This window comes from Oncorhynchus kisutch, linkage group LG27, assembly GCF_002021735.2.
Source record: "Oncorhynchus kisutch isolate 150728-3 linkage group LG27, Okis_V2, whole genome shotgun sequence".
NCBI classification, from domain to species: Eukaryota; Metazoa; Chordata; class Actinopteri; order Salmoniformes; family Salmonidae; genus Oncorhynchus; species Oncorhynchus kisutch.
The window spans coordinates 4,494,665-4,508,711 of NC_034200.2; the positions used below are offsets into that span (position 1 = coordinate 4,494,665).

The following is a 14,047-nucleotide window of genomic DNA, read 5'->3' on the forward strand; positions in this document are numbered from 1 at the left end:
GGAGAGATATACGGCAGAAGGGAAGGAGGGAGAGATAGATGGGAGTGGGGCTGCTGCGGGGGGTCCAGCCTGGACATACAGTGTACCAACGGTGAACAAAGGGGGGAAGGAGAGATGTACAGCAGAACGGAAGGAGGGAGGGATAGATGGAGGGAAAGGATGGAGAGAGGGAGGGAAGGAGGAAGGAAGGAAGGTAGGGATGGAAGGAGGGAGGTAGAGATAGGGCTGGATGGATAGAAGGAGGGAAGGAGTGTATCAGAAGGTATTTTTCATTTCTAAAAGCTTAGGGCATAACCCACAGACAGTGGTGGAAAAAGTACCTATTTGTCATACTTGAGTAAAAGTAAAGATACCATAAAAGATAACGACTCAAGTGAAAGTGAAAATCACCCAATAAAATACTTTAGTAAAAGTATTTGGTTTTAAATGTACTTTAGTGTCAAAAGGAAATGTAATCGCTAAAATATCCTTAAGTATCAAAGTAAAAGTATAAATAATTTCAAATTCCTCATATTAAGCAAACCAGACGGAACGATTTTCTTGATTTTTTGATTTATGGATAGCCAGGGGCACACTACAACACATCATTTACAAGCAAAGCATTTGTGTTTAGTGAATCTGCCAGATCAGAGTCAGTATAGATGACTGGGGATGTTCTCTTGATAAGTGAGTGAATTAGACCATTTTCCTATCCTGCTAAGCATTCAAAATGTAGTTAGTACTTTTGGGTATCATTGAAATGTAAGGAGTGAAAAGTACATTATTTTCTTTAGCAATGTAGTGGAGTAAAAGTAAAAGTTGTCAAAAATATAAAAGTAAAGCACAGCTATCCCATAAAAGTACTTAAGTAGTACTTTAAAGTATTTTTTACTTATGTACTTTTCACCACTGCCCACAGATTCTGTTTGGTCCTATTTAATGTTTTCCTTTCTCTAACTTTCACGAAGTAATCTTTAATCAGTAGAGAGACAACACAGGAACTCAGGCACACCAGGGACTAAGGCACACCAGGGACTAAGGCACACCAGGGACTCAGGCACACCAGGGACTAAGGCACACCAGGGACTAAGGCACACCAGGGACTAAGGCACACCAGGGACTAAGGCACACCAGGGACTACGGCACACCAGGGACTAAGGCACACCAGGGACTAAGGCACAACAGGGACTAAGGCACACCAGGGACTAAGGCACACCAGGGACTCAGGCACACCAGGGACTAAGGCACACCAGGGACTAAGGCACACCAGGGACTATGGCACACCAGGGACTCAGGCACACCAGGGACTCAGACACACCAGGGACTAAGACACACCAGGGACTACGGCACACCAGGGACTAAGGCACACCAGGGACTACGGCACACCAGGGACTAAGGCACACCAGGGACTAAGGCACACCAGGGACTAAGGCACACCAGGGACTAAGGCACACCAGGGACTACGGCACACCAGGGACTCAGGCACACCAGGGACTCAGACACACCAGGGACTAAGGCACACCAGGGACTAAGACACACCAGGGACTACGGCACACCAGGGACTAAGGCACACCAGGGACTACGGCACACCAGGGACTAAGGCACACCAGGGACTAAGGCACACCAGGGACTAAGGCACACCAGGGGACTACGGCACACCAGGGGACTACGGCACACCAGGGAATCAGACACACCAGGGACTAAGGCACACCTGCCTCCCAACTCTCCCTCAGCTGCCATTCTATGTGATCGGTTTATTGATAGTTTTATTGGGCGGCAGGTAGCGCTTGGGTGTTGGGATAATAAAAGAAAGGCCGCTGGTTTGAATACCGAGCCGACAAGGTGAAACATCTGTAGATGTGTCCTTAAGCAAGGCACTTGACCCTAATTTGCTCCAGGGGCGCCCTACTACTATGGCTGACCCTGTAAAACAACACATTTCACTGAACCTATCTGGTGTGTGACAGTAAACATTTTTGATGCTAGGACAGCAGAGTCCCTGTTAGGACAGCAGAGTCCCTGTTAGGACAGCAGAGTCCCTGTTAGGACAGCAGAGTCTCTGTTAGGACAGCAGAGTCTCTGTTAGGACAGCAGAGTCCCTGTTAGGACAGCATAGTCCCTGTTAGGACAGCAGAGTCCCTGTTAGGACAGCAGAGTCTCTGTTAGGACAGCAGAGTCCCTGTTAGGACAGCAGTGTCTCTGTTAGGACAGCAGAGTCCCTGTTAGGACAGCAGAGTCCCTGCCAATCTTCTGAAAGTGTCTGAAACTCTAACTCTTCAGCATCTATCAGCATAATAAAGCTGTCTTACCCCCCCCCCCCAAAAAGACCTTGCACTTGTCTTTTCCACTAGCACTAACTTTGCTGATAACTTCTTTACTGAGGGAAAATGTATTAACTAAGACTGTGACATGTGGTTGTTTTGCCTATCTACTGTATTGTAAGATGAAGGCACTAACTGTAAGTGGCTCTGGATAAGAGTGTCTGCTAAATGACAGAATGTAAAATTGTACCTAATACCCTGCTCATCCAAACCAGCCGCTAAAAGAAATCAGTTAGGCTTTTATTGAAGAGTCTCAAGCTAATCCATTTAGTGAGACCGCCCACCCAGAGACATGCCATTAGTCTTCCTCTCGTTCAGAGAGACCTCCTACCTATCTCTGAACGTATCACAACACCCAGGCTTGCATTCCTATTATGAATCCTGGAACTCTCTTTATAAATCACTTTGTAGGCTATACATTCATATGCAACGAATCTCTACCAGAATAGAAATACCCTTTACCTCATTCACTTGATTCATTTAACATAATGGTATAATCTTGTAGGATGGGGCAGAGGACTAAAAGGATTTGTCGTCTTGCCTCTTCGTGAAATGGCTTTCACTTAGTGTAAAAAATGTATCGACTTGAAGTGAATGTTAGGATTCTATTCAATCCATGGAACCATGCACTGACCATTTTTTTCCTGAATCTCTGTCTTTTAGGCCATCTCATCCTAGATGAAGACTTGGAGCGAACCACCTTCGTCGTAGGCACAGGGGTCATTGGCTCGATGGACATAGTATCTGTCATCATAAGTACAACCGTGGAACTCCCCACCTTGAAGAGTGGCGCGATCCGCCTGGTCTACCCCACAGTACTCACTCCCATCGCCACAGGGCGGGTGACTGCAAGCAAAAGCGAAAATGGGGCGAAATCAGATGAAACAGGGTATTTCTCTCCCCCTTGAAAATTATCTAAATGTTTGGTAGTTTGATGTCAATAAAATTCATTCCCACAAGTGCTGAAAAAACAACCAAAGGTCATGTGTAATTCAAACTCTGGTGCTTAATATTCCCCCCCCCCCAGACCCACCAGTTGTTTTGGAGCCACCTCAGGGAAACAGGAGAGGGTTTTGGGTTCGGAGCAACAGTGTGCCCATGCCATCTTCACCAGCCCTGCCACCAACCTGGCACCCTATGAGCTCAACTTCCAGCTGCTGGTCCGAGGGGCATGCCTGCTGGCTGGTATACCCATATTATATACCCATCTCTCGGCCACATTGATTTACCCAGGAAGTCCCATTGATGTCAACATACCTCTTTCCCACGAAGTAGCTTTGCTATTGTAGCAAACAGCAGGGCAGGGAAGTGAACCAGGGTCACTGGCATGAAAGGCCTACGCATCATGCAAATAGGGTTAACCCATTTGGTGGTAATTGTAACTTGGTTCATATAGGCTTGATACACTGCCCCCTTAGAACAGAAAAGGACATCCCCGTGCTTCGGCCCCTCACAGCCCCCTCACACTTCTGGGCCGTGCAATTCCGATGGCCTTACCACCGCCATCCCACTTTTGACACCAGTGTAGCAAACGGAAGGGCAGGGAAGAAAACGCGGGTCGCTGGTGTGAAAGGCAAACACCCTAGGCATCGTGCCACTTGGCTCATATAGGATCACTACAATATCATCCCTATCTCCTCCTGGTTTGGTGACGCAGAGTTCTTTGAGTACAGCAAACACTTGAGTGGGTGGGAGAAACAGCTCTTTCTATCTTTAGCCTGTCTCCTGTAATGATATAGTGACAGATGCAATTGGCCCTGGCACTCCCATAGTGATATATGAAATGTGTCTGGGGAGGCGGGACAATGAGCTCAGAGAGAGGCAGCCCAGGGACGGGGACAGAGTAAGGGAGCTGAGAAATGAAGGAGGTGGTGGGTGTGTTTGGAACAGGGCCAGGCTACTGTAACTGCACTGTGCAGCAGTCAAGATATTAGGTGGGGGGGAATTAGGCTACTCAATCAGGAGGGCCTGTATGGGAGTGGAATCACTCCGGCCTGTCTGAGAGGGAGCGTACCCTTTCCCCAGCCCCTTCCTCTAGCTGGCCCCTACCCCCTTTCCCCTATCCCCTTCACCTAAGTGTTGTTGTTGAACTGGGCTTCTCTTGTCCCTTTCTCCAGGTCTGGAAAGCCCTACCCATGCACTCAGGGCAGATGCAGACCCCAGCGCCCAGAGTGCTTCCTCCACCTACATCACCCTGGCACAGGAACACCCCTATGACAGACACATAGAGATCATACTGCACCTCAGTGGTGAGAGAGAGTGTCTGTGTGTGTGGTTGTGCATGTGTGCGTGTGTGTGTGCGTGTGTCACAATAGTCTCTGATGGCCTCCTTCCTTATCTCACTGATCATGAGTTCTGTCCCCAAACTCTCTACTCCAGAGCCTCACAGCCCATTGGTCATCCTGGAGAGGGGTCGGCTCACCTTCAGCCAATACGAGCAGCAGATCTGTTCCCGCCGCGACTTCATTCGCTGTGCTCGCAAAGAGCTGGAACCAGAGAAGAAGGTGAGCTGGACTGAAAGCGAAACAATCAGTGGGCACAAACAACAGTGTGTGGCTTCATTATATTTCCTTTAAACTATTTACCCAACCCAGTACCCAGCAAATAGCCTTTCATGTCCTTATAATACATCTATACATTATTTGGACGAACACACAGTATATTCTGGCTGTATATGTTTTTTTTATTGTCTAATAAATTCTATCAATCAATCCTCCTGCACAGTTGGAGTTTGTGAGAAAGCGGTACCACAAGGACATCCTGAGCAGCCCGGTCCTGATGCTCAACTTCTGTCCTGACCTGCTGTCTGAGCCTCCAGAGCTGCACCGTGCCACCAGGGAACTGCTCTTCCTCATAGACCGCAGCGGCAGCATGAGCGGCATCAACATCCACCGCATCAAGGTGATGATGGAGAAAACACATAGTGAAGAGGAAGGGATAAAAATACGCCTACAGGTGAAGTCGGAGGTTTACATACATTGTAGCCAAATACATTTAATTAAACTCCGTTTTTTAACAATTCCTGACATTTAATCCTAGTAAAAATTCCCTGTCTGAGGTCAGTTAGGATCACCACTTTGTTTTAAGAATGTGAAATGTCAGAATAAAAGTAGAGAAAATTACTTATTTAAGCTTTAATTTCTTTAATTTCTTTCATCACATTCCCAGTGGGTCAGAAGTTTACATACACTCAATTAGTATTTGGTAGCATTGCCTTTAAATTGTTCAACTTGGGTCAAACGATTCGGGTAGCCTTCCACAAGCTTCCCGCAATAAGTTGGGTGAATTTTGGCCCATTCTTCCTGACAGAGCTCGTGTAACTGAGTCAGGTTTGTAGGCCTCCTTGCTCGCACACGCTTCTGACCACAAATGTTCTATATGATTAAGGTTAGGGCTTTGTGATGGCCACTCCAATACCTTGACTTTGTTGTCCTTAAGCCATTTTGCCACAACTTTGGAAGTATGCTTGGGGTCATTGTCCATTTGGAAGACCCATTTGCGACCAAGCTGTAAATTCTTGACTGATGTCTTGAGATTTTGTATCAATATATCCACATAATTTTCCTCCCTCATGATGCCATCTATTTTGTGAAGTGCACCAGTCCCTCTCGCAGCAAAGCAACCCCACAACATGATGCTGCCAACCCCGTGCTTCACTGTTGGGATGGTGTTCTTCGGGTTGCAAGCCTCCCCCTTGCAAGCCTACGATCTTTTCCCCCATGTGCAGTTGTAAACCGTAGTCTGGCTTTTTTATGGCGGTTTTGGAGCAGTGGCTTCTTCCTTGCTGACCGGCCTTTCAGGTTATGTCGATATAGGACTCGTTTTACTGTGGATATAGATACTTTTGTACCTGTTTCCTCCAGTATCTTCACATGGTCCTTTGCTGTTTTTCTGTCACTTTTCTCACCAAAGTACGTTCATCTCTAGGAGACAGAACGCGTCTCCTTCCTGAGCGGTATGATGGCTGTGTGGTCCCTAGGTGTTTATACTTGCGTACTATTGTTTGTACAGATGAACGTGGTACCTTCAGGCGTTTGGAAATTGCTCCCAAGGATGAACCAGAGTTGTGGAGGTCTACATTTTTTTTATGAGGTCTAGGCTGATTTCTTTTGATATTCCCATGATGTCAAGCAAAGAGGCACTGAGTTTGAAGGTAGGCCTTGAAATACATCCACAGGTACACCTCCAGCTGACTCAAATGATGTAAATTAGCCTATCAGAAGCGTCTAAAGCCATTAAATAATTTTCTGGAATTTTCCAAGCTGTGCCAAGCTGTGCTTCTGGTTACGACAGTGCAGTAATATCTAACAAGTAATCTAACAGTTCCCCAACAACTACCTAATACACACAAATCTAAAAGGGGTGAATAAGAATATGTACATATAAATATATGGATGAGCGATGGCCGAGCGACATAGGCAAGGTGCAATAGATGGTATACTAAACCCATGTCTACTTCCTGTCCCAAGGAACCAATGGTGGTAGCTCTGAAGAGTCTTCCTCCAGGCACCATGCTCAACATCATAGGCTTCGGCACCACCATCAAAGCCCTGTTCACCACCAGCAAGCTCTGCACAGATGTAAGTACTACGTCAGAGCTCAAATGAATAGTTCACCCTAAAAAGTCAAAGTTTGTCAGATGCTTTCACACCTCAAAGAATTAATCTATTATTGACTTGCACTGATATTCCCCACAATCTGTTATGCTGATCCATTGTAGATCCATATATATGCATTAAAAGAAATCTTCAGGGCTCAATCGCCAAATGAATGTGAAGTATACTGTGTAACCTTGACAATGGGTCTCCATTTGCCGAGCAACCATGAGCTTCCATCCAACCTTACATGTATGAAGATCTTACAAACCATGTTAAAGTGAAGAGCTTAACATGCTCAGTCAGACAAGGTGTTCTCAGCAGGACCTTGATGAACTTTAAACAAATAAATCACTTGTGGACCTTCTGTCCTGTCCCCCTCTCTGTTCCACCTCATTCAGAGTCCAGGTCAGCTCACACCAGGGTTGCCCTAGCAGCTGAGTATCAGGTTTTAGCCAGACCAGGGCTGTGCAAGGACAAACAGCAGTTAATCAACATATGGTGACCTTTCATGCATATTATAATGAGAAAAACGAGGATGAGCAATAGCCACCTAACCTGTTCTCTCTCCCTCTCTCTGTCTGGTTTAATTAATCACAGATTGTCATGGGTGTTTGTGTCCCCTTTGTGATTTGGGTTTAGGCAGGTGCAAGTGCTGACGTTGGGTGACCTACACTGTTAATGTTGTTCAAAGATGGTCTACTATGGGCTTTGCTACGTTTGTAGTCCCTTACAGGTTGGACAGGGCTTGATTACATTCTAACGTCAATAGAAATATAGGATTATGTCTGTTTGATTTATTCCAATTCAAATCAATTGAGCTCTTCCAATGTTTACATATCAAACAATAGGAAGGTTTTTACCCCGTTCTACCAGACAGATAACAAGAGATTTATTGAAACTCGTAAGTGCCCCTCATTTCTCCTCGCCCAATCTGATGCATATCATACTATCCCTCTGTCAATTATTTAGTGTACAGTAGATGTATTCTACCCTTAAGTTTTCATGCCCCCTCATTGATTAAAAGAATTAGAAGAATAGTTTGGTGATCATACACTGCTTATCTAATGTGTCCATCAATATGAACCAATAGGCTGTAATCCTATCTGTCCTTCCCCTCCCCTATCCCTTACTCTCCGCTCTGCTCCCCTCTCCCCAGGTGACCTTGGCACAGTCCTGTGAGTACATCCACAAGATGAGGGCTGACATGCGGGAAACCAACCTGCTGGGGGCGCTGTCCTGGGTGTATCAGCAGCCTGTGCAGCGCTCATGCCCCCGCCAGGTGTTCATCATCACAGATGGCAGCGTCAGCAGTGTGGGCAAGGTGCTGGAGCTGGTCCGCAGGAACACTTGTGCTGCCAGGTATTGTCTGACGGCGGCTGGTAGAATGAGTAGGAATGGGATCATTTAGCGTTTAAAACCTACTGTAGTGATCAAAAGTGGTACTGTAGGTTCAACCCTGAATATTGTGGTTATAAAGTGTGTCGGTGTAAGTCTGTGTGTTTGGAAGGAGAGAGAGCAAGAAAAAGAGAGAGTTAGAAAGAGAGTGGCTGATGCAGTATGAAGTATCAGATATAAGCCACACCCATTAATCCCACTAATTGCTTCCCTCTGCAGTTACTGCCACGCCACTCTGGTCTAGCCTGCCCCCCCCCCTTTCCAGCTCCCTGGGCATTGTGCAACAATAACTCCATTTATCCTTCATTAGTATTCTACTGTTAGCCCAGCTATCCCCGACAGCACACTGGCCATGTTAGAGAAGATGATGGAGGTACGTAGGGAGCGGTCAAATTACAAATGTGATTCCAACCTCTAACCCTAGCCCACGTGTGTGTGTGTGTGTGTGTGTATTGATATTCATGTGGGACAATGAGTCTGCCCTGCCAGACAGACAGACGTAGCTGAATTCAGAGCAGAGTAACACACTGTCTGTCACTTGGCTTTTTCAATTAGTCTGGCCTGTGGCCCTTTCAGCCATTCAATTAGTGAAATGCCATTTGATTCCTTGTGTTCAACACTGCTGTGTGTAGCTAATAACTCAGGTTTAGATACGAAGGACACAGTAAGTCCATCATAGATCTCCTGGTTTTAAAGTCCCTAACTAATAAATCTGTCTAAATTTGCGATAGATTCTCTCTCTCTCTCTCAACTGAATAAGAGGTTATTTTACAGTTTTTCTCAATTGCTAAAACACAATTTTTGAAACCTTGCTCCATTTCCTGAAAATATTAAACACAAAACCTCATCTTCAAGCACTATTTACGTAACCCCTGACTCCTCTTACAAAATTAAATATTCGCCTCAGAACAGTTTTAGCTGTGTTCAAAATCAAACACTGCTCTCAAATCATAAACAAAGTGATCAAACTGATATACATTATCAAGCAGTCAGTAAACAGTCAGTAAACAGCAGTCAGTAAACAATACACCAAAAAATAGAAAACACATTGTTCAAAACATACAATTCTCAGGGAGAAGTACATTTTTAATCAAAATAAATATTCATACATTTCCGTCATTGTCCTTTTATGAACGACAAAATGTTCTATCATAGTAGCTCAAAATGGATCAGAAATTACTACTCTGCTTTGCTCTTTGCAATTTTGTTTTTTGTTCTTCCTCCTCCTTGTACCCCTATTTTTACAGTACTGTACCCTGCATCTCACAAACGTGTCCTTTGTCTCCGTGATACTGTAATTCTTGTTCTTTGTTGATATGAACCTGCAACCAGTCAAAATCTATTGAGCAGTCAGTACTGTTAATAAATGGAAAGCACAATGTTCAGGGCCATACAATTTGTCCATTGTACAGTATACAGCCTACAATGCACTGTACTACAGTATCCATTCTCAGACTTTCTCCTTCCCACCTTCAACAACCTGTTTGCTCTCTGAACGGGCTTATATTGGTTGTGTCGCATCATTTGAAACAGGTTAAATCAATTTTGAGTGGTTGTGTTGAATCAATGACATATGTTCTCTATTTGTATTTGATTGTTGCCACTTGTGTTTACCAGTACGGATGACATGTGCATTAGAGTGCAGAATGTGTTTACCAGTATGGATGACATGTGCATTAGAGTGCAGAATGTGTTTACCAGTATGGATGACATGTGCATTAGAGTGCAGAATGTGTTTACCAGTATGGATGACATGTGCATTAGAGTGCAGAATGTGTTTACCAGTATGGATGACATGTGCATTAGACTGCAGAATGTGTTTACCAGTACGGATGACATGTGCATTAGACTGCAGAATGTGTTTACCAGTACGGATGACATGTGCATTAGAGTGCAGAATGTGTTTACCAGTACGGATGACATGTGCATTAGAGTGCAGAATGTGTTTTGAGAATGAGAATGTGTTTAGAGTTTTGCTGAAAAGTCTAAGTGAGATCTGCAAATGGTGTTTTACCATGTGAAATGGTTTAAGATATTGACAACAGACTGCATAATTAGCTAAATGAGTCCAGGCAACTGAGAACTTTGTTCAGCCAATGGGTTTTAGTGTTTTAGCAATTGAGAAAAACTGTATTATTATCCAAGGTGCTTTGGTCTTGGCCTGGGCCCCAGAGCCTGCAGGAGGCTCCTACAGGGCGTTGCCAAGGTGACAGGTGGAACCACAGAGTTCTTGGGTGATGAGGAGAGGCTGCAGCCCAAGGTGAGAAGCGACATCACTGTCCCCTAGTGGGGAAAGTAAACGATTTAAATAATTTCACTTTGGGAAAATACTGTAGTAGGCTACTGGGGACAAACACTCTACTCTAACATTCAAAGATTATCGCTTCCCTCCTCAACCTAAAAATTAAAACACATTTGAATCAACCTTTAACCCCTAATGTTTAACTAATCACTGATCCCTCAGCTGATAAAGTCCCTGAAGAAGGCCTTTGAGCCAGTCCTCACAGATGTACGTATAGACTGGTACCTGCCTGATAACATGGAGGCTCTCCTGTCACCCAATGAGATCCCTCCGCTTTACCCGGGGAATCGCCTGATTGGCTACTGTACCCTGTACGATGTGTCTAGCTTCAGAGGCAAGAAGACTGAGGTGAGTGTCCAACTATCCACTCTGGAAAGGCTTTCAAGGTTCCTGTCTTGTGGACAGCATGTAAACTGTGCAGAATACAAAATTAAACTCAGTACCTTCTCTCGCCTTGTGTGTTCTGTAGGGGCGTGGTCGGGGCTATAAAGGCTTGTCTCGGGGCTCGATGGGCTCTGTGTTCGGCCTATCCAACGACGAGCTGTCCCCTCCCTCCGTGTCTGAGCTCCTCCCTCTGGTTACATCATCAGAAGGCGCAGACCTAGAGGAGGCGCTGAGGGAAATCTCCCGGGAAATCTCCTCAGAGTTCTCCTGTGCCAAAGACACCGACACTGGGACTAGTACAGGTGAAACACTGACACTCAAGAAATGACACGGTCACTCAGTTCCCTCAATCCAAAACCTGTAAGGTTCCTTTGGCTTTGTGCATATTACACCTGAAGCACAATGATTATAGCTGTGTTCCAAGCTCTCCTCTGATATCTCATCCACAGGTGGAGAGGTGGAATGGTCCAGTGATGTTCGTGGTAGGATCCAGGAGAGTTCTTACATCCAGGAGCAGTATGTTCTGACCCGCTGCTCTCTGAGCAGTGAGAGGGGGCTGCCCTACACCCACACCCCCTCCACCTCCACCTCCGACTCTATGGGAGTCCCTTACCCCACTGATCTGCTCCCCATCCCGTGCCTGGACACGGGGTCCCTGCCGCAGGGCCTCGAGAAGATGGCTCCACCCGAACAGAGAAGCACCCTGTCCCGCTGGGGAGAGTCGCCATGGCAACAGCCCCCCTCCTCAGAGAATACAGATTCCGTGTCAGAAAAGGTAGTACTGAACCACCTCAATACTGTAGTCATTAGACGTTACTGCTGTAAATGTTGTTTTAACCCAGTATACTCGTTTTCCCTTGTCACAATCCAGGCAGGGCGTCTGTGTGGAGGGGAGGAATCTCGAAGGAGACAGAGGGCATTGGCCCGCTCAGCCATGTCTGCAAGGAGTTTCTCCTCCCCCCAGGGTGAGCTGGACATGCACCGCCTGCGGAGGGCACTAGAGAGAGTCTCCTTTGATCAGGCGGTGGGGGGGAGGCTGGAGGAGAGCGATGGGGAGAACCAGCCTACACCCAGAGGAGGGCTGTCCCGCAGGAGCCTCACTGACTCCAGTAGGTTAACTTCGTCACCTCTAGACTGATGTCTGAAACTAAACTCCCTCGCACTCTCTTTCTCTCTACTTTCCATCCATCCACTAACCCTCTCCTTCTACCCCTCTTTCTCTCCTCCTAGACGGCCTGCTGTTCCCTGTCTCTCCTCTGGACTGGGACAGCTTCACTGACCCGGAGTACCTGTTTACCGCCGCCCCCCCGGACGACCCCCCCACGCCCCCTGCCCAGTGCCGCTCCCTCATCCACGGCCTCCTAGGAAGCAGGCCTGTATCCTGGGAGGTCACCGTGGACCTGACACAACTCTGGGCCCCTGAGGACCAAGGGACAGGAGGGACATCCGGGGGAGGAGGAGAAGGGGGAGGAGGAGAACGGGGAGACCTCTGGGAGGAAATTATCCACCAGCTGACAGCTCGCTCTGCAATCAGGGACTTTGAGAAGATGGCGGAGAAGGAGAGTGACATCGAGCACGGTGAGGGTTTCCACCAGTGTTCCTCCATTTTGGGATTGAGGAGGTCACAGGGTGTACAGGGTTTTGTTTCAGCCTTGATTAGTTGAGTACAAAGGGGTATACTACAAAGCAGGATCAAAGAGTTAGCCAGCTAACTTGCCTAAATATTCTGTTGTAACTTAATTTCTTTGAAACATAAGCTTGAAATGGATATGGTGTAATTGATTCAACAAACGAAAACGCAGGGTCCGAAATTATTGGCACACTTGATAAAGATGAGCAAAAAAGACTGTGTAAAATAAATCATACAAATAGTAAGCTACAGGTAACTGCCAAAATAAAGGAAACACCAACACGAAGTGTCTGAAGCAGGGAATTTGGCACCAGGAGCCAGAACAGCTTCAGCACAACTGGGAGTGTCTGGAACTGTCGGAGGGATGCAACACTATTTCAATGGTCTTGAAAACAGGGGTGCCAATCATTTTGACCCCTATCGTTTTGAGAGAACAAAAGTACAAAATCTCTTTCTCTGAGCAATTGTAGTAGTATAAAATAATATCATTTTCCTATTATTTGAGCACACAATGGCTGCGTTTACACAGGCAGCTGAATTCTGATCTTCTACCACTTGCCACAGGCAGGTAGCCTCGTGGTTAGAGCGTTGGACTAGTAACCGAAAGGTTGCAAGATCGAATCCCTGAGCTGACAAGGTAAAAATCTGCCGTTCTGCCCCCGAACAAGGCAGTTAACCCACTGTTCCTAGGCCGTCATTGAAAAAAATAATTTGTTCTTAACTGACTTGCCTAGTTAAATAAAGATTAGCTCTTTCCACAATATTTGGGGAAAATATCAGAATTGGGCTGCCAATATAGCTCAGTATTTTTATGTTTTATTTTGTAGTCTTTTTGCTCATCTTTAGACCTGACTGTATCTAAGTCTCGCTTTTATAATGAACAAGAAAATCTATAGTTATTTCTTGTTGCTTATCAAAGTTAGATGGCTAACTAATTGATCCTGCTTTGTATTATACCTGTCTCTAAGTGTATGATTGATTGTATGCCGTATACTTGTTTTACAGGGCCTGCTAAGCGGTACCGTATGAAAGCCATCCAGACCAGTAAGAGCTGTAACATCATCTGTACGTACACAGCCTTTACTGCCACTGACGCCAACACCAGCAAGGGTCCATCAGACACTGTGGAAGTGAGAAACACCGGTAACAGTTCCACAGTCACAGCAAACCTGAAAACACATGGCCTAATTTGACAATATGCAGTCTGTTAAACGGTATCGATCAAATTTCAAACAACTAAATGTATTTTATACAGCCCTTCTTACATCAGCAGTTGTCACAAAGTGTTTTACAGATACCCAGCCCAAAACCCCTAAGAGCAGGCAATGCAGATGTAGAAGCACAGTGGATGGGAAAAACTCTCTACAAGGCAGGAACCTAGGAAGAAAGAGAGACAGGAACCAGGCTCAGAGGAGTATGGTTTGGATAGCAGTGGTGT

The 14,047-nt window shown here is 45.9% G+C and overlaps 1 protein-coding gene across 3 annotated transcripts in view; it reads left to right on the forward strand.

Moving 5' to 3' along the window:
- Positions 1-14,047, forward strand: part of vwa5b2 (von Willebrand factor A domain containing 5B2) — a 35,786-nt gene that overhangs the window by 16,874 nt on the left and 4,865 nt on the right. For 2 of the 3 annotated variants that reach the window (XM_031806502.1, XM_020453442.2), the window contains 14 exons: positions 2,964-3,189; positions 3,328-3,485; positions 4,418-4,549; positions 4,680-4,804; positions 5,025-5,201; positions 6,770-6,880; positions 8,055-8,257; positions 10,439-10,553; positions 10,758-10,943; positions 11,065-11,281; positions 11,429-11,754; positions 11,851-12,088; positions 12,210-12,557; positions 13,615-13,752. In XM_031806502.1, coding sequence (XP_031662362.1) covers positions 2,964-3,189; positions 3,328-3,485; positions 4,418-4,549; positions 4,680-4,804; positions 5,025-5,201; positions 6,770-6,880; positions 8,055-8,257; positions 10,439-10,553; positions 10,758-10,943; positions 11,065-11,281; positions 11,429-11,754; positions 11,851-12,088; positions 12,210-12,557; positions 13,615-13,752 — 2,700 coding nt within the window. Of the gene's footprint in view, positions 1-46; positions 92-2,963; positions 3,190-3,327; positions 3,486-4,417; positions 4,550-4,679; positions 4,805-5,024; positions 5,202-6,769; positions 6,881-8,054; positions 8,258-10,438; positions 10,554-10,757; positions 10,944-11,064; positions 11,282-11,428; positions 11,755-11,850; positions 12,089-12,209; positions 12,558-13,614; positions 13,753-14,047 lie in introns of those variants that run through there. The other variant, XM_020453443.1, reaches the window with a different exon arrangement.